Consider the following 21,858-nt stretch of genomic DNA (forward strand, 5'->3'; position numbering starts at 1 on the left):
TTGGAGAGTGGCTTTATTTGAGACCTTAATCACCTATACTGGCATTTGCACCATCACTATCTCCGAGTGAACATATAATATTTGGGGGAGTAGGCTAATTAAGAGATTTAATGCTTGGGTCTGCAACAATGCTGAAACGCCATTCTCTGAGCATGAATGCAAGTTTTAGAACGGCCCCATAGTCTTCAGTGTCCTAACCTGACTCTCGCCAGATGAATTTCATTCCGCCTAGCTCCACTCATCCATCTGGGATCGATCCATTGGAGAGGTGTTTCAGTAGGCTGGACCTTATCAAAAATCCTTGCATATGTTTGGATAAGCCACTTGTCCGTCGTCTATTGACGTGCTACTTCAACCACTCACATCAAAGCCAACCCGTGACGCTGAGAAGTCTCACAGTCGCTTCTACGCTACGTCACATCTTGAATTTCCCCTTGGGGATCAATAAAGTATCTATCTATCTATGTATGAAACTCCCGCCCTACGTCTTGATTGGCTCTACCATAAAATCTGTTGCCGAAATCACTCTGAACGGAAGCGATCCCAGATGGATGTGAGTACAGCTGGGCGGAACGAAATTCATCTGGCGAGAGTCAGGTTATCAGTGTCCATTCGAGCTCAATAATGCTGAGGAACACCTCAGGCCCTCTGGATCTTATTAGTCAGAAGTTCAAGTTCTAAACTTGCGCAAGCGAGAGTTTGCTTCTTGGAGCACACTCTCTACTTTGACCTAGCCTGCATCTACTGTAAGATCCCCATGTTGCTCATTTCCTTGTATTGGGATAATGTAGGCCTGTAAGTGTAAACATTTCAAATGGCTCCAAATTCTTTTCCTAACACGCATAAATAGTCCCTTGGCGTTTTGTGGCCTTGTGATGATATGCATATAGGCGACAAGCTCATAGAAGCGATTCCCCGTAGACACGCGTGCGCTGTGCTGCCCCGGCTCATAAAGCGGTGTCCTCTCTCTGCCTCTGCCAGGGCCTGGCTGTCCCCAGGGCTGCAAATTTACTGGCGACCTTTGCATTCCATTTTCAGCGCCGCTCTTCTTTGTTTCTCCCTTTCCTTGGGGAACATTCCACCACTGGGGAGGTAGCCAAGGAGCAGAGCATGTATGTGCATGCAGTGTTTCTGTACGCCAAGTTAGACGACAGTAAATGAGGTAGAAGAGTTGCACTGCAGGCAATCCTCCACACATCACATATATGTAAGCAGTAACAGCCTGAGTGCTATTGCAAAATAGTATGGTCATTCAGATTAACTAAATGCATGTAAACTAAAGCACTCCTCTACCATCTTCATGTGCCTTGCAACATAAAAGATTAAACGTACTAAATGAGCTTGGGTAAAGTCAACAACACTGGCCAATAACAACACAGCCTTCAAAATAGGGCCCTATTGCCTCAGAAGCAAGATATTCTCGATGCCGTGGCCTGAAAACGGATTAATTTTAATTGTTGCCATCTGCTGGTATGATGGTGGTATTACCCTGTTTAGTTTGTTAAAACAAGTGAACACATTTTACTCAAGGGAAACACAGGAAGTACTTATCACATGCACTTACATTGTGTAATGTTGAAAATTAGGTTTACTGGAATATGCTACAAGACATACAAAATGTGACCGGACAAAGCATTCACCATGATAAAACATGTGGTTTAAATGAACACACTGATTGAAAGAAATAACAGAAAATAATGGATCAGAGGGAGGATGTGGATAGCCATTTAAGAGCAAAAATAATAAAAGGACATACAAAAAAAAAAATCCTAACCCTTGTAACTAGTAAAACACTTTGCAACTAAACTGTGCATCTTTCAACACATGATAACCAAAAAAAAATAACAGATTTAAAACAGAATGAGTTCCCACTCATCAAGAGTTACTGGTTTGGTAACAATCCTGTTTGGTCTCGCACCACTGGGTGGAGATGTGGGCCCAGACTTGTCGGCGTGCTGCGTGTTGTCTGGCTAATCCTGGGGTCTGCTTGGGATGTGGGATTGTCAAGACAGTCCAGCACGTTATGGGGTGTGTCAGTGTTCTGGCGACAAACTGTGCTTTGATGATGAAAGTGGCATGTCGAGGAGAGAGACTCTTGGCCAAATTGGAACACTGCGGGCAGTAGTACACAAGTCAAAATACAGGCCTCGAGGAAGAAATATCAGGATTTTTTAAAATACTGAGTACAAGAATACAAATGTATATTATACAATTATGCCTTTCACTGCACATGACAAAACTTAGGGATGCAATTTTCTTTGATTTAACGAGTTACAAATAGGTCAATCAAAAATGGAAAATAAAAATCAACTTGACACATTGGTGTTAAAAGATAAAAAATAAAAAGTCAGAGCAGGTCAAAAGCATCATACATTGTGACAAGACCTACACAGTTTATTATAGTTCATCCAACGCGGAAGAGAAAATAAGTAGAAAATGCTGCCACAAACCTCCCATTCTTTTCCATTCACATGGACTAAGGGTTCTCAATCCTTCTCTGGCCTCGATGCCTTCTATCTATCCCTTTGAGTCATGGCATGATACCTTAGATTAGCTAAACACACCATCTTGGGCTAATCAGTGGGCCACAGACGAGTTCTACTATCTATGAAGGAAAAGGTAGAATGCAAGGGGGATACAAAGCTAGATTGAGAACCACCAACAGAGGAAATACAATCTAGGAGCAAACCAGAGAGCACTGGTCCTTTTACCCCACCACAATTACAGTGTAAGAAGAAGTTTACAGGAGCAAGATGACTTAACAAACTGAAGCATAGAGTGTGGGGGGAATACTAATAACCTAGGATAATAAAATCACTTTCCTTCCATCCTAAATCCAAATGTGCCATCACCGTTCTGGACTGTTTCTCAGTTGGATTTGGAATCGAAGGTTGTTTGACAGACAGGGCCCTGTCTCCTGGCAAGCCTTGTTCTTTCGCGGTTCCCCTCTTCTTTGTTTAAAAAAATAAAATATCAAAGTTGAGAACCAGTGACACGTGGAGGGGGGATATGAGGGTGCATGTGTGTCAATAGAGGTGTGTGTGTGTGTGTGTGTGTGTGTGTGTGTGTGTGTGTGTGTGTGTGTGTGTGTGTGTGCGCGTGTGGGGGTACCCCACTCCTCACGCCTCCACTACACTCTTTTCCTTTTTGTCACCGTCCTCGTGCCAAGTGAGACGCTCCTCGTAGAAGGCGATGACTATCTGTGGGCACTTGTGATTTGCTTCTTTGGCAAGCACCAGGTCTGCTTCATCTGAGTCCTTCCTGCAAATGAGAGATAGAAACAGGACATTAAACCTAAAATGTTTTGGTATGGTCTTGAAAAGACAAACTTTTCTGACAAAACACTCAAAAAAGCAGCATTAAATAAATATGAACTCTTATGAAAAGGCATAATGAAAAGATATTGTTCTATAATAATTTTAGGACATCAATGTGCCTGTGAGACCTTAAAACTGCCGAAACGGTATTCATATTACAAATGTGTGTAAATGCTCATTAAAATAGTAATTAACACTTGAATACCAGAAAGTCTGGTGGAGTGGTACCGGTGTGTGTGTGGTGGTTCTGGTGTGAATGGGCCTTAATTGGTGTGAGGACAATTACTGCCACCCCCCCCCCCCCCCCCCCCCCCCCAGTAGACTAAACGAGCCAACAACTGCTAAAATGTTTTACAATTCAGATGCAACAATATACCCAGTGTTGTGCCAGTTCACAGCTTTTCTGAACTAGTTCAAGTTCAGTTCATACATGCTCAAAGTGAACAGTTCACGTTCAAAGTTCACAATTTTAATTCTGAACTAGTTCAAAGTTCAGTTCATTTGACTTTTTTCGTGAAATATTCAAATAAATACTTTTTTTCACACTACGAGCTAGAAATCACTATACGTTCTTTGAAGCTGCTCATTGTAGACATTTGCTCCTGACACTGCAATTGTGGGTTTCTTACCAGGTGATGAAACTTGCAGCAGTACAGACAAGGTAGACCAGTCTCCGTGCCATCACTTCCACTAGCCATTTTTTTTAAATTGCAGCGCTTTCTCTCACTCTCGTCATTGGTCTGTCTCTCTCTCTCTCGCTCCTCCAGCCCTCCGCGATCTCGGTGTTGCCTGCTACGCGGCGTTGCTATGCCTACCCCGCTCTGCTGCAATTCATCACAGGTAACGTTGTGCGGAAACCAGTATGCTATTCAACTATTCTCAGCCGGACACTACGTTGCCCGCAATGCATTGCGCACACAATGTCAAAATCATTTCTGTCTGGTGATAGGCCTACATGATTTAAGCGGCACCAGCGAGAATACAGGAGGGAGGAACTTTCTCTCGTTGCGTTTCAAAAGAGAAAACAGATGTCACTCAGTTTTCAATGGAAAACAAATTCCAACGTTCATTTACAGTGATGTCTGCCGTTCATGACACATAATGTGAACTAATTCACGTTCAAGTTCTTTATTAAAAAATGTGTTGCGTTCAGTTCAACGTTCACGAAAAAATGAGCGTGTTCAATGAACGCGTTCTTTTGAACTCGTTCACGCACAACACTGAATATACCGACATAACTCTTAGCAAATGCAGATTTAATTTCTTCCTCTTAAATTATGTTTTAGTTTTAGTTTCTCCTTCTATTGATTTTTGCTTACATATATGTTGTTTAAAACAACAGAAATTACATAAAGAACCAATTCCATGATTGTGATGTACTGCATATTCCGATAATGTGTTGATGATATTACTTGGTAAGAATTTGTTTAAGTTATTTTCTCTCTTTGTGCACTCAAAGAACTGTGTATAAGTATTTAATCTTGTTGCCAATCAGTAGAGTTAGTAGAGCTTACAAAGATAGACACCAAAACGCTAATGTAGTGATACTGTGGATGATGGCTTTTCCTTCCCACACCTAAAGTAAGGACTTTCCAGACTATGGTGCAGTGCTGATTTGGGCGTAGGTTTTCACACTTTGGCCTCTGACCAGCCAAGAGAGATTAGCATTTGCTTTTTAGATGTAAATGATTAAGGGCTCTGCATTGTCTTGGGCTGAATGCGAGCTTCTCACCATTTCATGAGGAACATTAGGTCTCCACAGGAGTCTGTGGCACCAATGATCTTCTCCGGTTCCAGGCCTCGCTCAAAGCCCCGCGCTACGAGGATAGCATCCTATATATGAAGGGCAAAGAAAGGAAATCAGTACTTCATTTAAAAGAAATCAAATTTGATCATCTTAGATAAAAAGGAGAGAGAAAGTCTTCTGTGCATCTTTCCCCAAAAGACATAGAGAAAGAGCAAGCAAACAAATAACACACTTCTACACTAAAACATTACTCTGTCAAATCAGTCATATCCGCCATTAAGTACATTTTCCAAATAAGACGCTACCAAATAAACAGCATTTTCTGATTAACCGAATAAGGTCATAGTTGGAATAAGCAATAATCAAATTAAGGCATGTGGGGCATTCCAATCTTGGTTGCATTATTGAGTTGCATTGTAGGCATATATACACCTTCATTTCATTATAAGAGCCTATTCAAATTTTCAGTGCAGAAACAATTACGGAATGTGAAACACTAATAACGGAGATGGTTTAGAACCTTGATCAACCTTCTTTACCAGTTATAATCAGACTGTGCTGAGTTACATGTAAATGGGACCATGAATGGAATATTCTACAGTAAACACTATATTCACAGTATTGTTTTATTCTGAACATGGTAAATAGTCAGATTACTACTGTGCATGTAAATGCACAATGAACAAACAGCATATTGATCTCACATTTACACCATAAATACAATCACTGGATTCATGTGTTTCATTCAGACCCATTGCCACAGGTGTACAAAATCAATCACCAAGTCTTGCAGTCTACATTCACATTTCTTGTGAAAAAATTAATTGTTCTAAGGAGTTCAGTGAATTCAAGCGTGTTACTATCATAGGGTGCGCACAGCAAGGTCCATAAAGACATGTTTGGGTGAGTTTGATGTGGAAGAACTTCAGACGTGGCAGAGCCCTGACCTCAACCCCATCGTACACCTTGAAGATGAACTAACGGAGATTGCGAGCCAGGCCTACCCGTACAACACGAGAGTCCGACTTCACAAATGCTCCTCTGCATGAAGAGTAAAATAAAACCCCACACACACTCCAGAATCTTGTAAAAAGCCTTGCCAGGATGCTTATGCTATGCTTTTGTCCATATAGTGTATCCTGAAATTCCAAATTAAATAACAAAGTACATCTTCAGATTTTGTCACCTGAAGATATTGAACTATGAACAAATACACGGACAGGTTATATTGCAACATGGATACACACCCTGCTCCAAAATGACTATGTTCACGGTTCTCATTGAAGCTTTTGTTCTAAAGCTCTACAGCACTATTATACAAACATGTGCCATTGAGAGAACCTCCAGATCTATTACATAAAATACAGTAAAACTACTTTAAATATGGATTAATATCACATGGATAATGAAGATATAAAACAGTTCTTGGTTGTTAGAATGACACAATGTAGCATGCACATGCACTATCATTCCAGCTTTCACCATCACCTCTTTTTTCCGTTTGGCTTTGCTGCCTCCTTCCTCATCCTCCTCTGCCGAGCTTCTCTTGTTGCTGCTACCATCCTTGGCCCGTGGTGTCGAACTTGTGTTGGAGGACTTTCCACCGCTGCTTGGGGGGTTGCTTCCCTTTTTGTAAGTCTTCATGAACTCAGCAATGAGGTCTGGACAGTCCAGGTTCTTCTCCGGCTCCCAGGTGTTGTGCTTCCTATCATTTCAATGATCAATGTCAGACTCAAGATATGGTGACCCATTACAGAACACCACCAATATATGAATAAACAACACCAGACTTACTCTGAGAAACCTTTCCATTTCAGGAAATATTCAACACGGCCCTTCACGACTCGTCTGTCTATAACCTTTTCAACTACATATTCTTCCTCCTCAGATGACTGAGACGAGCTTCCATCCTGTGACTGGTTCTTCTTTCCCATTACTATGCCTCAGTTGAAAACTCCTAACCCAATGAGGGAGGATTTTCTTCCTAGAACAGTTAAAGAAAAGATGATATCACATGAAATTTGCACATGGAACGTTGCTGGCTTATTTACATAAACATGTTGCTTTTACTCCACACTTCCTGGTGTTGAGAGGTGCAGATGGAAAAAGGGGATCTGGGGTATTTAGTGGAGATGTCAGTGTGACAGATCAGATGCAAGGAGCTGCACTTCCACCTCCTCCTGTCATCAAACCGAAAAATGTGATATATGAACAAGACATCTCAAAAGGCAATACACGGTCTGCTGTAAAAATGTATACAAATGTTGCACGTGGTCCATCAAGATCCATTCTAAGTAACACAAGACCGTCCTTGTCAGACAGGTTAGATTGACAACTATTTGCAGAAACTGCAGTTTCAAAAACTTCCTCGTAAACGTAAACATATTGAACGCTTATGCAAAGTCCCACTTGCTGATAGATGTCCAGGATATTCCCAGCAATGTTGAGTTAATAACTGCACATCAGCTGAGTAGCTTGCAACATGCCAAGGGCTGCTGATTAATACAAATAATGCAAAAAGAGTGCTTTAGCAAAGATATCAGATTTTATCTTACGAGATCCCACTAAACCGATGAGTGGTACAGTAGCGTCAGTTATGGTGTTTACCATTGAGTGGCCCGTTAACATTAGCCCTTAGAGCTAATGGCTTGGCAACATGGGAAATATTATGAAGATGTGACAACATAGACCGCCAGAAGAGCCAAAAAGATTTCAGTATACATTTGATGTTGCTAACGTTAATTTCTAGTACACATCAACCAGTCAATCTCCCGTCTCGTCAGTCGTATCCTTGTAAACAGCTAACAGTTAGCTTTCAGCCTAGCAAGTCAGCTCGTTTTGTTACCACGACAGTGCATACGGTGTGCCTAGCCAGGTAGCTAACATTTCTTAGCTTGCTAGCTACTGATAGCGGACAGACAGATTTTTACAGGTTAACTATCCATTTTTTTTTTGTTAGCAGCTACATGTTACACACTGTTCTATACACATTCCTTTATAGTTTCCTGTTGTCGGTCAGAGTAACGTTATCGTACACAAATCTCATTTTACGCGAGGGAGGACAACCAGTCAAGTTATTTGATTAGCTCAGAGGTTAACGTTATATCAAGCTTCTTTATCCTAACGTCTGTCTTTTTAGCCAATGTTAGTTACCAAGTCGCAGATTAATCCATGGTCAGTTACTAGCTAAATCTACTCTTCTTTACTGTTGATTTAAGATTTGTTAGCGAATTTTGTCAACGAACGTAAGATCACTAACGAACACTCACCGCACAGTTTTCTAAGATTCAGGGACAAACTACACCAAACGCGAGGCTAGTCAGCTAATAAGAAATTAGGTTTCACCCGTAGTTCCTCCTCTCTGTACGCAGCTGCAGATGTGCTCAGCGCGCCAAAATACACAATGGCCGCCGTGTGTACGCATGCGTATGCGCATTGTATCGAAACGATAAAAATACTGGATTGTCCGAGGCTACACACCGTTTTATTATGAAAGTTATCACTGGATATAACTATATAGAGCGTATGTTACTGACATGTTAACACACCTGCATTCTCGTTTACAGGATCTGTGTGGTTAGAGAATAATTAAAGTGAGCTCAATGGGGTTTACTGGACGTATTCATCACTGCACTTGTTTGACGTGTTTTTTATATACATATCTTTTTCGATACAGTTGGTTTTGTAACATTAGATACATTTAGAACATCACACTGTTGCATTGTCGATACATTTTCTTAGACATTGTAGCCAAATGAAATGCACGCCTTAAGCATTTCGCACGTCGCCACAGGGAACGCCCTTTTTGTGTACTGTTCTTCGATTGGTCTAAACGTCTCTGGTGCGCAATATCATTGGATAGGTAGTGTATTGACTTACAATTAGACCAATACAAAATCAGAGGAAGTAACAATGTGACGGCAGCGGGAAATTCTGACCAATTAGACAGCTTATTGGGCGGGTCTATCGTCAATTATTTAATCCAACTCCCATATCCATTTTCAGAGTCTGTCCTAGATTCTCCTCACAGCATACTGTCGGTCGGGAGAAATTGTCAGAGCGCAAAATGTCTAAGGAGGTAAGAATACGTTTATTGTAGAATATATTGTTTCGATGTACCGCTGAAATTATGATGTAAGTGCCTTAAGATAGTTTTCACGCCGATGCATTTAACAATATGCAGTTTACCATAGTCATTGTGCACGAATCCAGTTAAGATTGCACCGCCATTTTGTCAACCGGCCCTGTAGGCCTCATGGTTGTGATTTGCGAAAACAAGAGCATGTGTATCTCTCAAGTGATGAGTATTTTTTAGTTGACGTTAATGTTGTTTTAACGAATGGGTTGCGTTTAAAATGCAATTCCATAGCGTCGTATTTGGATAAAAGTGCTCATCGCTTTGTTCTTCATCTGTTAACCACATGTCAACATGGCGGCGGCGCCGCGGCAACCTTTGACTAAGTAACGTTAGCCATTCTGTAGCTAGCTAGTGTTAGCTAACCTGTGTGCAAGAATAATCCCACTGTAGTATCCTTTTTATGTTGCTGTGCTGTGCAGTCATATTTATTACGTATTCATAAGGGACGTTTTAGAGATTGGGATGGTCCATTTTGATTACCCCGTAACTGTTAGTCCTGTGCATGCTAACGCCTCCTGTTGCGACATATCCTATTAGCATTCTGTTAGCATTAGCCGACATGATTCACTAACAACACTTTCTAATACGCATGTCCTTTCTGTCTTCACAGGTCCCACGTGAGCCGGAGCAGCTTCGGAAGCTCTTCATTGGAGGTTTGAGCTTCGAGACAACAGATGAGAGTTTACGTGCTCACTTTGAACAATGGGGAACACTAACAGACTGTGTGGTAAGTAGCAGTAGTCTATCATGATTCCATATCAAGCCGAACACGTAACTGAATTTAACTGTGTTCAGGACTGAGGTGCTCACTTATTTTTTTCTTTTAGGTCATGAGGGATTCTCAGACCAAGCGGTCACGAGGATTTGGATTTGTTACATATTCTTCTGTGAAAGAAGTTGATGAGGCCATGTCGGCTAGGCCTCACAAAGTAGATGGAAGGCTTGTCGAGCCTAAGCGTGCAGTGTCCAGAGAGGTAACTGAGTAGATTAAAATCACTTTTAGGCAGTGTGATTTTGATCCTGATACAGAAACTGACGTGGTTCTTTGTTGTCACCCTCAGGATTCCAACAGACCTGGAGCACACATCACAGTCAAAAAGATTTTTGTGGGTGGTATTAAAGAGGATACAGATGAAGGCCACCTGCGTGACTATTTTGAACAATTTGGAAAAATTGACGCTATTGACATTATGGTTGATCACAAAACTGGCAACAAAAGAGGCTTTGCATTTGTCACATTTGATGACCATGATGCAGTTGACCGTATTGTCAGTAAGTATAATTAATGATTGGTCATGTTTAAAGTTGCTAAGAATGCTTGTCCCGGTATATACTTATATATATTTTTTTTTTTAGTTCAGAAGTACCACACAGTGAACAGTCACAACTGTGAAGTGAGGAAGGCCCTCTCCAAGCAAGAGATGCAGAACACGGGTATGGGCATGAGTGATAATTTGTGAGGCAGCAATTCAAATGATCCATCGATTGGCTCACTGTTAAACATGAGGATCTAATTTCCTTCTGATTTACAGGAAGGGGGGGAGGAGGAGGTGGTGGTGGTGGCAACTTTGGCAGAGGTGGTGGATATGGCAATGACTTTGGTGGTGGACGGGAAGGCTACTTTGGAGGTCGTGGTAAGTATTCAGCTGTTCAAATAACTGGACTAAATGAGTCTTGGTAGTACATTGTGGAATTGACCTGAGATTTTATTTTTTCAGGAGGAAGAGGAGGAGGTGGTGGTGGAGGAGGATATGGTGGTGGTGGAGATGGCTACAACAATGGTTATGGAGGCGATGGTGTGTACACTCTATGGCTGCACAATTGTTTTAACTCTGTCAATTTTTAATCGATGCAATTGGCTAATTGCAAAGGTTGAAATTAATTGTGCAGTTGATGCTCAATGATTTTATACTTGTGACATCCTTGTGTGAAGGGCAGTAAGGCTTACATAAGTGTTGTGCTTCTCGTGTACTAGGCTTACTTCTCAATCAAGAATGGCCCAAGTTGTATTGTAAATCAAATTGTAGTATTTGTCAGAAATCTGATTTTCCCCCAAATTGTGTAGCACTATTAATCTGCCAAATTAATCTAATCTGCCAAATTAGGTGGATTTCAAGAAAAGGATTCAAGAGTAGTCCCAACTGAAGACTCTCTGTCTTTAGGTGGCTACGGCGGTGGGCCTGGATATGGTGGTGGTAACCGTGGATATGGAGGTGGAGGTGGTGGAGGCTATGGCAACCAGGGTGGTGGCTATGGAGGCAATGGCTATGACAACTACAATGGCAACGGAGGCAACTATGGCGGTAAGACTTGGATGTGGTGAAATTAAGAGAAGCACTCCTAGCTACTGTAGTTTTGCGAGACTGTTTCATACGTGTAAGTCATTATCTGTATGTGTTGTATTTTCTAGGCAACTTTGGTGGTGGTGGTGGCGGCGGTGGTGGTGGTGGCGGCAACTACAATGACTTTGGCAACTACAACAACCAGGCATCAAACTACGGTCCCATGAAGGGTGGTAACTTTGGAGGTGGAGGCGGCGGTGGCGGCAGGAGTAGTGGCCCCTATGGTGGTAAGCATCATGCACACATGAGTGGGGTTTTTCCTTGAGCATTGAACTGTGGCCTCAACTTGATGACTTGATGTCTTTGTCCCTCAGGTGGCTATGGAGGGGGCTCTAGTGGGGGAGGCGGTGGTGGCTATGGAGGTGGCTCGGGAGGACGGCGCTACTAGACGTTTTGACAGGTTGGTGCTTCAGTCAGTGCGCCACACAATTCCAGTGTTGCAGCTAAACTGTCATTAAGTGGAATGTTAGGCTTGTATTGCTGCGCACATGTAGTGTAAACTGAGAAGCAGTGCTGACTCATCTTTGAATCTTACTGAAATGCACTCCTGTGCATAAGCTTTCAATCTTAAGTGCCTGGTATGGATCTGTAGATGACCCAAGTCAGTGTGCAGGTTTAACAATGTTGTTCCATATTGTTCAACAGGACTCAGTACTTAGGAGAGTGGAGAACAGGCGAGAGGAGAACAGGAGAGGTGACAGGGCAGCTGCAGGTTTACTCCCGCTAGATCTGCTCAGCCAAACAGTTGTGGCAGGTTACCGCTGCCACAAAGAAGAGATGTGTACAATAGTGCAAAAATCATGTGTGAGGTTTCATGAATTTTGTGTTTGTCAAACAGGATTATTTTATATGTCATTTCTGGATAAGCATTCCAATGAGGTTTTTACATGTAGATTACTTTTTAAGTCAGTCCCATCTTTATTTTTATGTAAATGAAACCAATCAAGTTGAAATAAACGTGTTTCTTTTTTTTAAACCGAGATCCAGTTGTTAGTCTCTTTTGGGGTAAAGGGGGGGGGGTGTGGTCTTTGGGATTCTTCAGTTGATTTGCACACTTGTCAGAAGGAACTATTATGGATGGGCAGTTGTTGGAGGATGGTGGTGTATGTGGAGTTTAGTCTTGACCACCATATTGGTCAAATTTAAATAGTACTCTGAAGAAGTCTTGAATATCCAAATGCCAACATCGACATGGCCAACTGCTAAATCAATGAAACCTCGGTCTTAATGACTAAAGTGTAAGCAGTTGGCAGTCTGAGGCCAAATGAAGTGCTTGGAAAGATGTGAGCTACAAGAGGCTAGCTTACATGTGCATAAAGCTAACCATGGAAGCAAGCTGAGGGAGAGGAGTAGATCAACGCCAGGAGCCAGAGAAGCAGGGGAAAGTGAGTACAGGTCGCCACTGAGACTAGCAGGCCACAACTACCAAAGGCTTTATAAAGCTCCCATAGGTAAGAACAGCCTTTTCAACTGGACTCTACATGAGAACTTTGTATTGGACCATATTATGCTTGTGAAGTTTGAATTACTGTAGATTACCAGAGGTATCTAGGTTAATGTTCAGAATGTAACAGTAGTCTCCTACACTTTTGTAATGCATGCATTTGTAGGTAGTACGACAAATGTCTAGATGAATTCACTTGTCTTGTTCTAAGTGCAGTTTCCTTTTCTTAGGTGATCATTTGTGACCAGTTGTCCCAGGTGCTGGACAGATACCCGCTGAGAGGCCTGACGATAAAAGGAAACTGTATGATGTATGTACATATGTGTGTTTTATTTATCTATCTATACTTACAGTGGAGTGTGCTGCTCATTTTGTCCCTTTTTTCCACAGGAAGGCCTATAGTGGTGAAGCTTTTTAAGTTTTTAAACTTTTTTACAATGTTTATTTTTAATAAAATATTTTAATTTTTTACACAATGTGTTTGGAACTTTCTTTGTCTAGTGAGCAAGAAATGGGCAAATACATACAAAAAATAAATTTTAACCATCTTGGGTTGTAATGCTCCTGAAGATAACAGCTAGCACAGTTTCTTGCAAATATGACCTACATTTAAAAACTTCAGTAATCGTGTTTGTACTGCCAAAATGTATCAAACACCCTGGCAGTTTAAGTAATTGCTCTGCTTATTTATGGAAGACCTGCTCAGTTGTGTAACTCAAAAGTTCTTTCATCACAAACACGTTGTGCAATAGATGCTAAGATATGTAGGATAGTATTGCAGCATGTGGGAATATCAGGTAGAAATTTGTCTAATGCAAGGTAAAGCTCAATTCTGATTCATTGGTATTATTCCACCTCTAGTGCTGCATTACGAGGCACTAAGTACACATTGCCATCATTGGTCTGCTGGAGAGAATAATCATCTAGAGAGTAGGGGTGGCCCTCTTCATCGCGGAGTTGTGAGAAGACTTTGGTATAAAGCTCAGAAAGACGGCATTTGATGACGGCCAGGCTTCGCTGGTAGTCCACGCGCTCTCTGGCCAAGTGCTCTCGCTGAGCGCGGAGCTGCCCTAGTTCCCCCTCCAGGTGCACGATGTTCTCCAGCTTGCGCTTCCTGCAGTTCTGCGCTGCCACTTTGTTCTTCCCCCGCCGACGGATGTCGCGCACCAGGGCGAGCTGGGAATCATTGAGCGTGTACTGGGTCAACAGCTCGTTGAAGTCGTCGACAGGCAGGTTGATTATCTTCTCCAAAGGGAAAGGGATCTTCAGAGCCATGGCTCGTCGTTCGTCTCTGCTCAGGGGCACGGGGGCACCAGGCCCCTTTGGCTTGGTGTATGAGCTTGTACAGCAGGAGCCTGCACGGCTGCTGGACACACCGGGACTGTTGACGTGCAGGGCAGTGCTGGGTAAGATCTGTTGCTGCTTGAGTGGATACGCCGAGTGAGATTGGTGGTGCTGGTGGTGGAGGGGAGGCAAGCTGGGGGCCATGGGGAAGTAAGAGGTGGAGGGGGGGCCAGGGAAGTGGTTCATAGGGTGGTGGTGATGGTGGTATTCCATAGGGTAAACAAGGCTGTCTCTCATCCTGCCGTGTTCCCCCATACCCGCCTCCATTTCACCCTCCGCATAAGCCACTCCTGGCTCTGTGCAAGCATAGGTGGTTATACTGGTTACACCGTTCTCTGGAGAGGCCAGTGGGGGGCTTGAACCCAGTGACAGACCAGAGTCAGACTCCATGTCATCGATGGCTGCATGCTGCTGTTTGCTGTGGCCAAGCCCAAGCCCTGTGCTGTGGGAGTGCCCGAGACCGTGTTTTTCAAGACCGTGGCTGGTGCCCACCAAGTTCATATGCTCAAGCAGGCTCATGAGTGGCGGTTGCAGAGACTGGGTACCGGGAAGCAGCCTGGAGGCCAGCTGACTGCTGCAGTGTGCGTAGTGAGAGTCCATCTCCGGGCCCAGCCGCTGACATGGTGGCATCACCTCGTGGTATGATCCCTCATAGCCCACAGAGGTCACATCGCACCCCTGAGTTAGAGTCCCAGAGTGGCTCTGATTTATTCCAAAACCCCCAACAGACACTGGCGGCTCCATCGGAGGATAAGGTCCATTCTCATACTGACTCTCACTCGGGACCTCAAGATCCTGCAATGAAATAACATGCAATTTAAAGCATTGACCCCAAACAACCATGACATCTCTGATTTTACCTAAGTCGCTTCTAAGGAAACACATTCAATATAGGCTTAGAAACAAACAAACAAATATTTTTATGAACATATACTGGAGGGATTGTAAAAAAGTGACGATCCTTTTTTTCCCTACATCATCAACTGGATTAAAACCACAAGCCCTGCCCACCTGTGTGTGTGTGTGCGCGCCATCCGTAGCTTATGCACAGCTCACTTAGCTCTGCTCAGGTTACATGTAGAAACAGATGGTCATTGTGCAGTGCAGGGGGCTGCTTGCAACATACAGCACTTGGCCCCTTCTTCTCCTCTGTCTTTATGCCCCCATCACTCAATTGGCCCATTGTTGAAGATTTTACCAGAATGTGTGTGTGTGTTTTGGGGTGCGTTCCCAACAGTTTAAATGTAATGATTTATTTTATTAAAAGTCACCGAACTCTTCTGGAGAGGATTAGCATATTCTCCGTCTCAGAAATGGGCTCACTTTCCCCATTTCAAATGTGTCATTTTATATTATTTCTAATAACGCTCTATAAATAATATATGCTATTATGCTAATTTTTAAATAATGTCTTCCACTATCACCATATTGTAATAAGCTTGGCATTTCTGCTTGCACATTGAGACATTGTACCTGTAATTCTGTAATGGCCATCAGCTCCTGCCAAGTGAAGTCCATGTCTGAATCCTGAGGCAGTCGGTGCATCCTGAACCCAGTGGCACTGATGGGCATTGATGCTCCCCCATTAAGCCGTCCGAGGTTTGCCAGTCCCTTGGGCAAGAAAGTGTGACAAATTGTTAGAAAATCCATTTGAATCTAATTGTTTCTCTCTTTAAAATGGTGACAAAATGCAGCAAATTTACAGATGGACCAAGTAACCTTCTAACTCTTTAAAACTTACTTCGCAGTTCTTTCTCAGGGGGAGCATGCAGTTGGCTGCTGAACACATTCAGACAAGACTCCTGTTGCAGCCAGCACTCCTGTGAAACGCAAAAAGTAAATGTAATCAGCCCACTCGGAGCCCTTAGTCTCCCTCAGCAGCCTAGGGAAGCCACAAGTGCACTAATAAGCTTAGTGCCTACAGTTCACAGGACATGAAAATAACATAAAATAACTCCTTGGTTAAGCTAATTCGTCTTAAACCACAAACACACCTAACAGAAAAAGCAAACACATGTAACATCGGAGACTTTTTTGCTGTTGTTCCACTAAATTTTTATCTTCCCGCCTGTTGGTAATGTCACAGTTTTGAGCCGTACTGCGTTTCATTGGGTTGGATTTCTCATATCAGCTGGGCCACGGGGCAGCCATGCCCTTCCCTGATAAGACAATCTACAACACACCAGCGTGTGCCTTCTCTGGTGACCGGAGGACGAGGACTGACAGCAGAGCCACAGCCAGCAACACATGTGTCAGTGAAGGCTGAGGGCTATATGCCATGAAGCACAGGGATGTGAAATATTTTCCCTCATGAAGCTATATTACTCTATAATGAGCATGAAAATAATACAAACTTTTAAATGAATTACTAAACACTGTTGTTGTACCATGCAAGGCCATTCTATAATGGAAATATGTTTTACTCTGTTTGCGGCAATAGTGGAGGCCAGTTATATGCATTGCTTCTGAACATGATGTTTGAGTTTGTCTGGATGTTGGTTGTAACTGTTTCTTTTTCCTGCCTTCAATCCAATAAACCTGTTTATTCTCAGTAGAGACATCTTCCAAAACATCACAATTATGATTATGCCACAGTGACCGTTTATTTGTTTACAGAAGCCTTTGTGTTTTGGAAATACAAATAAACATTTTGGTCGGTCAAATGGAATTTTTTGGGGTTTTAAGGCAGAATTCAGCTCTTTGTCCTGTACATTATATGAATATGTTCTTGTTCCAAGGAGAAATAAAAGCGACATTATCCTCAATGTTTTAGCACTATGACATATGCAAGCCAAAAACCTATCATAAGCGTAACCTTAACTTATATCAGAATGTCAAACCATATGGACAGCGTTTCATAGTTCTTTGATGTGTCGTTGTTACAGTATGGCATATCATGGCAGTGTGGCCATTATTAGATAATTATGTTTTATCAGGTTTAAATGTTTAAATGTTTTACATGTTTAAATGTTTTATGTTTAAAATTAATCATTTATCATACCTGTTGCACTATAGCAGAAGAGTGAGACACAATTCTCATATCCTGCCCTCACCACTTACTGGGGAAGATTTCCTTTCTCTGTTTCCCCTTCTTTACAAGCGACACAGCGCTGGCCACCACCTTGGTTTCAACATCAGGACTGGTGCTGCCCGGCCCATGACTTTGTACTCTACAAATGATCCATTTGTAATGGGCTGTCGTGAATGAGCTGTATGAAAAGCTGTATTCAAGTTATATTCAAGCATCTTGTCTCATGACAGCACTCACTATCTGGCCTGTTTTGGTTCTGTGTCCTAGCCATATTCATATCCAAATGCAGCTTCATTGCATTGTTATGGTTTATTTGCCTCACAACATTTCCTTCTTCTAAGGTTTTGGTCTATGAATATTTATGGCATCCACAAAGTGAAAGAGAAACAAAATAGTGAGACTAAATTAAATGTACCTCGGATGTTAAAATACATGTCATATGCATTTAAAACGTTCTGGTTGTATGTAGGAAACAAAATGACATGACACTTTTGTTTTGTTTCCTAAAATATGTTTTCAGCTGCATAAACTCAAGCCATGGACAATAACTGAAATTATTTTAAAGAAACCTGTTACTTTAAAAAATAAAAATAAAAAAAACCTTATAATATTAGTGTATGGGCTTGCATATGTCAGGCAGAGTATTAAGTCAACTTTGTTCATGAAAAAGTTTTAGTGGATCTTATAGTCTCAAAGATTCACATGAGAATCAACTGTTTAAAATGAACAAAAACAGACCAAAAGACATAGTGACATGTTCTCAAAGACAGTTTAGAGAAACTGATGTTTGGAGTTAAGAAAGTGAAAAGAAAAACATACCCGAATATCATTGTCTTGATTGTCTTGATTGTCTTGAGCAGGTGACTTGAAATGAAAGTCACATAATCCTGGTAGGAATAGCAAAGGTGATAGAACACAATTTTTTCAAACTTGGAATGAACGGCACATTTGAATGAGTGGCTGCCTTTGACCGATAGTTCTGAACTCCAAACTGTGCATGTGCTCTCTCTCTCTCTTTCTCTCCCTCCCTCCCTCTTTCTTTCTCTCTCTCACTCACTCACTCTCGTTCTCTCTCACACTCTCTGTCTCTGCTGCTCTGCACTGGCTGTCACTCGCATAAATGGGATGTGTCTGTGGGCGATGTAAGCAGCTTTCCTGTAAAGCACCCACACCACACTTTTTTTGTCCGTTCTACAACACCAGCCACCCTCTAAACCTCCACTACACATCTTTTCATTCTCATAACACAGGGACAGTGTTCAAACACACACACACACAAAACATAAAACACCCACAAAAAATCTGTGAATTCATAAAGTGGGTTGTGATGCAAATATTTGGTTCAAAATACATTGTGATATATGGCTAATTAATTGCAAATGCTAAAAAATGCACATCTTACATTTTAATACTTGCAATAGGTGTGGACAAAATATTGCATTCAATACTTCTGACTTTCAGATACTGTGCAACTGTTTTTTTCTTTCTGTAGGGAAACCCCAAATTTAGATTGAAACATGGTAAGCCTTGCATTTCATCAGATCAGTTTTGCCTTATTACTGCAGAGGACACCCACACTGAATACTTTGTTGTTGAGCCACTACTGTGGAGTGCACTCCAAAGCACCTTGAGCTGGAGCTGCCAGGGGTGAGGGAGCCCAGGTAAGGGAGAGAGTGGGAGTGTGGGAGCAGGGGGGGTAGGGTGGGGGGCTGGTTTGTGACTTAGTTTAGTAGGGATGGAATGTACACCTCCAACAGGTAAGAAAGGCCACATTGTTCCTATATCTGGCAGGGACGCCACTGGCGGAGGGAGTGGGGAGCAGGAGAGAAGAGAGGCCGGGAATGTGTCTTACATCTCACATAGCAACTGACCATCTACGTCTTTACCCCCTGTTTTGGAATCATTACGAGGGCTTTATGAAGGCAATCAATTGGATTGTTTCGGAACAATTACTAGGGCCCTTTGCACACTGGCTGCACAACCCGATGGTTCACAAAGATCACTATGTTGTCATCTGAAGTGCTTTTAATTCAATTGAGCGATGTCAATGAAGGGGTTGCACCTTATCAGATTACAGCCCTCTCGAGTACGGCACTGCTCAGGGATAGCTGATTTACACTCGTTTAAAAGGCAGCACAGGTGAGAGACCATTTGAGGTGCACAGATAGCCGGTGTAATTACATGCAAGCCACAGTGAAAGAAGAGTCCTGCACATCAGTACACCAAAGATACATTGTAATGAATGACAAACCACAATAGTAAAATACATTTCTTGTTACCCAAGAACTTTTACAGTAAGGTCAAAAGAAGGTCTCACTGGGTTTAATAGAATGAGGAGTGGAATCATCTTGCACTACTAACTTTATAAATGTCTGAGAACTCAATAACCGCATCTCGAGAAAGAAAAAAAAATCGGTGTTCGCAAGCCACACTCTAATATGTGTTTGTGTTCACGTCCCATTACGGAGGACGTAGGTGGCTGACAAGAGTTCAGAAAGGTGGGTGTCTACCCGGAATCAGCAGAAGGGACTTCCCAAAGTTTTTGGTTCTTAGCCCCCACCCACCCAACTTACCCACCTACAAACACGCCAAGAAAACAGCCTGCTATTACTGAGACCACAGTGGTCTGGGATCTGGCTGAGATTCCAGGCTGTACGCCTACTCTCTCTGGCTTTCCCTGTGCATAGTTTAGGTCAATGGCTCTTTTGCATCTTTCGTTTTTTGTCTCATCTTTTCTTTCTTTCACGCCGCTGCATACATTTCTTCAGCCACTCTTTCATCCTGCCCGTCTGTGCCTTTTTTCACCCCCATCACCTCTTCTGTACTCTCTCTCTCTCTCTCTCTCTCTCTCTCTCTCTCTCTCTCTCCGTCTTCGTCCCTCTGGCCTGGTGCCTTCCATCTCCCGAGGGTGACCTCAGGAAGTCACACTGCTGCCTGACCCACAGACCTCCATCCCATAATATCATCTTCTTTGTTGCTATGAGAGTGTTGGATATCTCCTGCTGTTGCACTGACTCATCCACGGCACCTTCGAGACATTTAAAGGCAACGAACGGGCTTAGCTCTGCCACCCCAGCAGTGATGTAGTCATGAGGCACAAGCTACATTAAACCAACAGTTGACACAGAGGAGTATAGATACTTGCAAAAACATGGAAAGAACCCTGTTGTTAATTAGAATGAGGCCATTTGTTTCCTCTGTGGTCATGTAGGGAAAATTGTCGGAGCCAGTTGCTGGGAAATGGGAAAACAGAGGAGATGGCTTTAGGCAATGATGGAAAGTGTATTTATGTTTGTGTGTGTGTGTGTGTGAGAGTGAGTGAGTGGCAGGCGTGTTTATGTTTGTGTGTGTGTGTGTGTGTGTGTGTGTGTGTGTGTGTGTGTGTGAGTGAGTAAGTTAACTGGCAGGCGTGTGTGTGTTTGTGTCTGTGCGTGTGTGTGTGTGTGTGTGTGTGTGTGTGTGTGTGTGTAACATTTAGTAAAACCATCTTACAATACTTATAATGAGTGCTCTGATAATAAATTATGAAAATACAATAGTTGGAAGCTAATAACCACAACTGAATATAGGAGATGGGGAATTTTATTCTCTTCATATTGTGACCATTGTGTGCTACAAATGCATACACTGATTCTATCACAGAGTTACTTATGTGGTTTAGAGACTGACAACAGGCTGTGGCAAAATTAATACATTTGCATAAGATGACATCATGCATGGACACAGTCATGTTGCAGTAAGAATACATATTACAATTAGATGTATTCATTAATCTTCCTAAACTGGCTAATTCCACCAGTCATATTTGAAAATGTTTTAGGAAGTCAAAGTTACTTGGATATTGAAAGTTTTTACAGTGTGTAGAATTATGCAATGATAGAAACTGAGGTCAACGCAAGAGCACAGACTGCTACTCGTTCCCTGTCTCATGCCGAAAACCACAGCAGTTACAAGCTCCATGCACCAACACCTAATGCAGCCTTTATCAGCTCAGAGCAGAACTTCCTTCACTCAACCTGCTCCTTGCCTCTGTCTTCCCTTTCTCCGCTGCAGTGCATCACTCGGCATGTACTCTCTCTCACTGCCATACACATCCACACCATTCCAGTGTCACCTTTGCAGGACACACATGCATGCATACTGGACACATGTATGCTGCAGTAATAGAAACTTGTGGAGAATTAACTCTTTATCTTCTTACCAGTCATGCAGTCATATATCATGGTGGAATGTCTTGCATGAAGCCTTTTGTTGCATTGCAAAAGATCACAAATAAGAATCTTATCTTGGATATGATTTGGTCACTATGTATGCAATACAGTTGTGGGTTGTGGTGGTTCCTCATTTTACAGAATACCAGGTACAACGTCTTGAAAATGACCGACATTTTAGTCAACTGTTAAACCTTAATACAAAGCAACACTGAACTGCAACACTGAACATCTTGAGAAAACTGAATATTTCCCAACAGAATTTCACAGAATCTCAATACTGG

At 42.4% G+C, this 21,858-nt stretch overlaps 3 protein-coding genes across 9 annotated transcripts; 1 reads left to right on the top strand and 2 right to left on the bottom strand.

The window, feature by feature from the left end:
• Positions 1-1,565: 1,565 nt before the first annotated feature.
• cbx5 (chromobox homolog 5 (HP1 alpha homolog, Drosophila)) lies at positions 1,566-8,442 on the bottom strand. Of its 2 annotated transcripts, XM_076275611.1 has the most exons (6): positions 8,334-8,438; positions 7,142-7,244; positions 6,859-7,048; positions 6,553-6,769; positions 5,050-5,150; positions 1,566-3,261 (listed from the first exon to the last, which is right to left on the bottom strand). In XM_076275611.1, exons 3-6 carry the CDS (start codon positions 6,996-6,998, stop codon positions 3,120-3,122), a joined length of 600 nt encoding a protein of 199 aa, XP_076131726.1. In that variant the 5' UTR covers positions 6,999-7,048; positions 7,142-7,244; positions 8,334-8,438; the 3' UTR covers positions 1,566-3,119. The 2 variants fall into 2 exon arrangements, with proteins under 2 accessions (XP_076131726.1, XP_076131725.1); XM_076275610.1 differs by lacking the exon at positions 7,142-7,244 and having other exon boundaries at positions 8,334-8,442.
• Positions 8,443-9,064: 622 nt separating this feature from the next.
• Positions 9,065-13,464, top strand: hnrnpa1b (heterogeneous nuclear ribonucleoprotein A1b). 4 transcript variants are annotated; one of them, XR_012985030.1, is made up of 12 exons: positions 9,065-9,142; positions 9,813-9,929; positions 10,030-10,176; positions 10,264-10,474; positions 10,559-10,636; positions 10,735-10,836; positions 10,921-10,998; positions 11,308-11,505; positions 11,613-11,771; positions 11,859-11,944; positions 13,219-13,298; positions 13,383-13,464. XR_012985030.1 is itself a non-coding variant. In XM_076276882.1 (11 exons), the coding sequence occupies exons 1-10, from the start codon at positions 9,131-9,133 to the stop codon at positions 11,930-11,932; spliced, it is 1,176 nt and encodes a 391-aa protein (XP_076132997.1). In that variant the 5' UTR covers positions 9,065-9,130; the 3' UTR covers positions 11,933-11,944; positions 13,219-13,464. The 4 variants fall into 4 exon arrangements, 3 of the variants coding, with proteins under 3 accessions (XP_076132997.1, XP_076132996.1, XP_076132998.1); XM_076276882.1 differs by having other exon boundaries at positions 13,219-13,464; XM_076276881.1 differs by lacking the exons at positions 13,219-13,298; positions 13,383-13,464 and adding an exon at positions 12,190-12,524.
• A 57-nt stretch (positions 13,465-13,521) lies between these two features.
• On the bottom strand, positions 13,522-18,519 carry nfe2 (nuclear factor, erythroid 2). 3 transcript variants are annotated; one of them, XM_076276880.1, is made up of 5 exons: positions 18,183-18,519; positions 17,334-17,553; positions 16,074-16,152; positions 15,806-15,943; positions 13,522-15,127 (listed from the first exon to the last, which is right to left on the bottom strand). In XM_076276880.1, exons 3-5 carry the CDS (start codon positions 16,119-16,121, stop codon positions 13,835-13,837), a joined length of 1,479 nt encoding a protein of 492 aa, XP_076132995.1. In that variant the 5' UTR covers positions 16,122-16,152; positions 17,334-17,553; positions 18,183-18,519; the 3' UTR covers positions 13,522-13,834. The 3 variants fall into 3 exon arrangements, with proteins under 3 accessions (XP_076132995.1, XP_076132993.1, XP_076132994.1); XM_076276878.1 differs by lacking the exon at positions 17,334-17,553 and having other exon boundaries at positions 18,183-18,518; XM_076276879.1 differs by lacking the exons at positions 17,334-17,553; positions 18,183-18,519 and adding an exon at positions 16,327-17,315.
• Positions 18,520-21,858: the final 3,339 nt, after the last annotated feature.

Source organism: Alosa pseudoharengus, unplaced genomic scaffold (genome assembly GCF_046254945.1).
Source record: "Alosa pseudoharengus isolate Yale_2024_CS ecotype anadromous, Long Island Sound unplaced genomic scaffold, YU_APseudo_1.1 YU_APseudo_1.1_scf_9, whole genome shotgun sequence".
In the NCBI taxonomy this organism is placed as follows: domain Eukaryota; kingdom Metazoa; phylum Chordata; class Actinopteri; order Clupeiformes; family Clupeidae; genus Alosa; species Alosa pseudoharengus.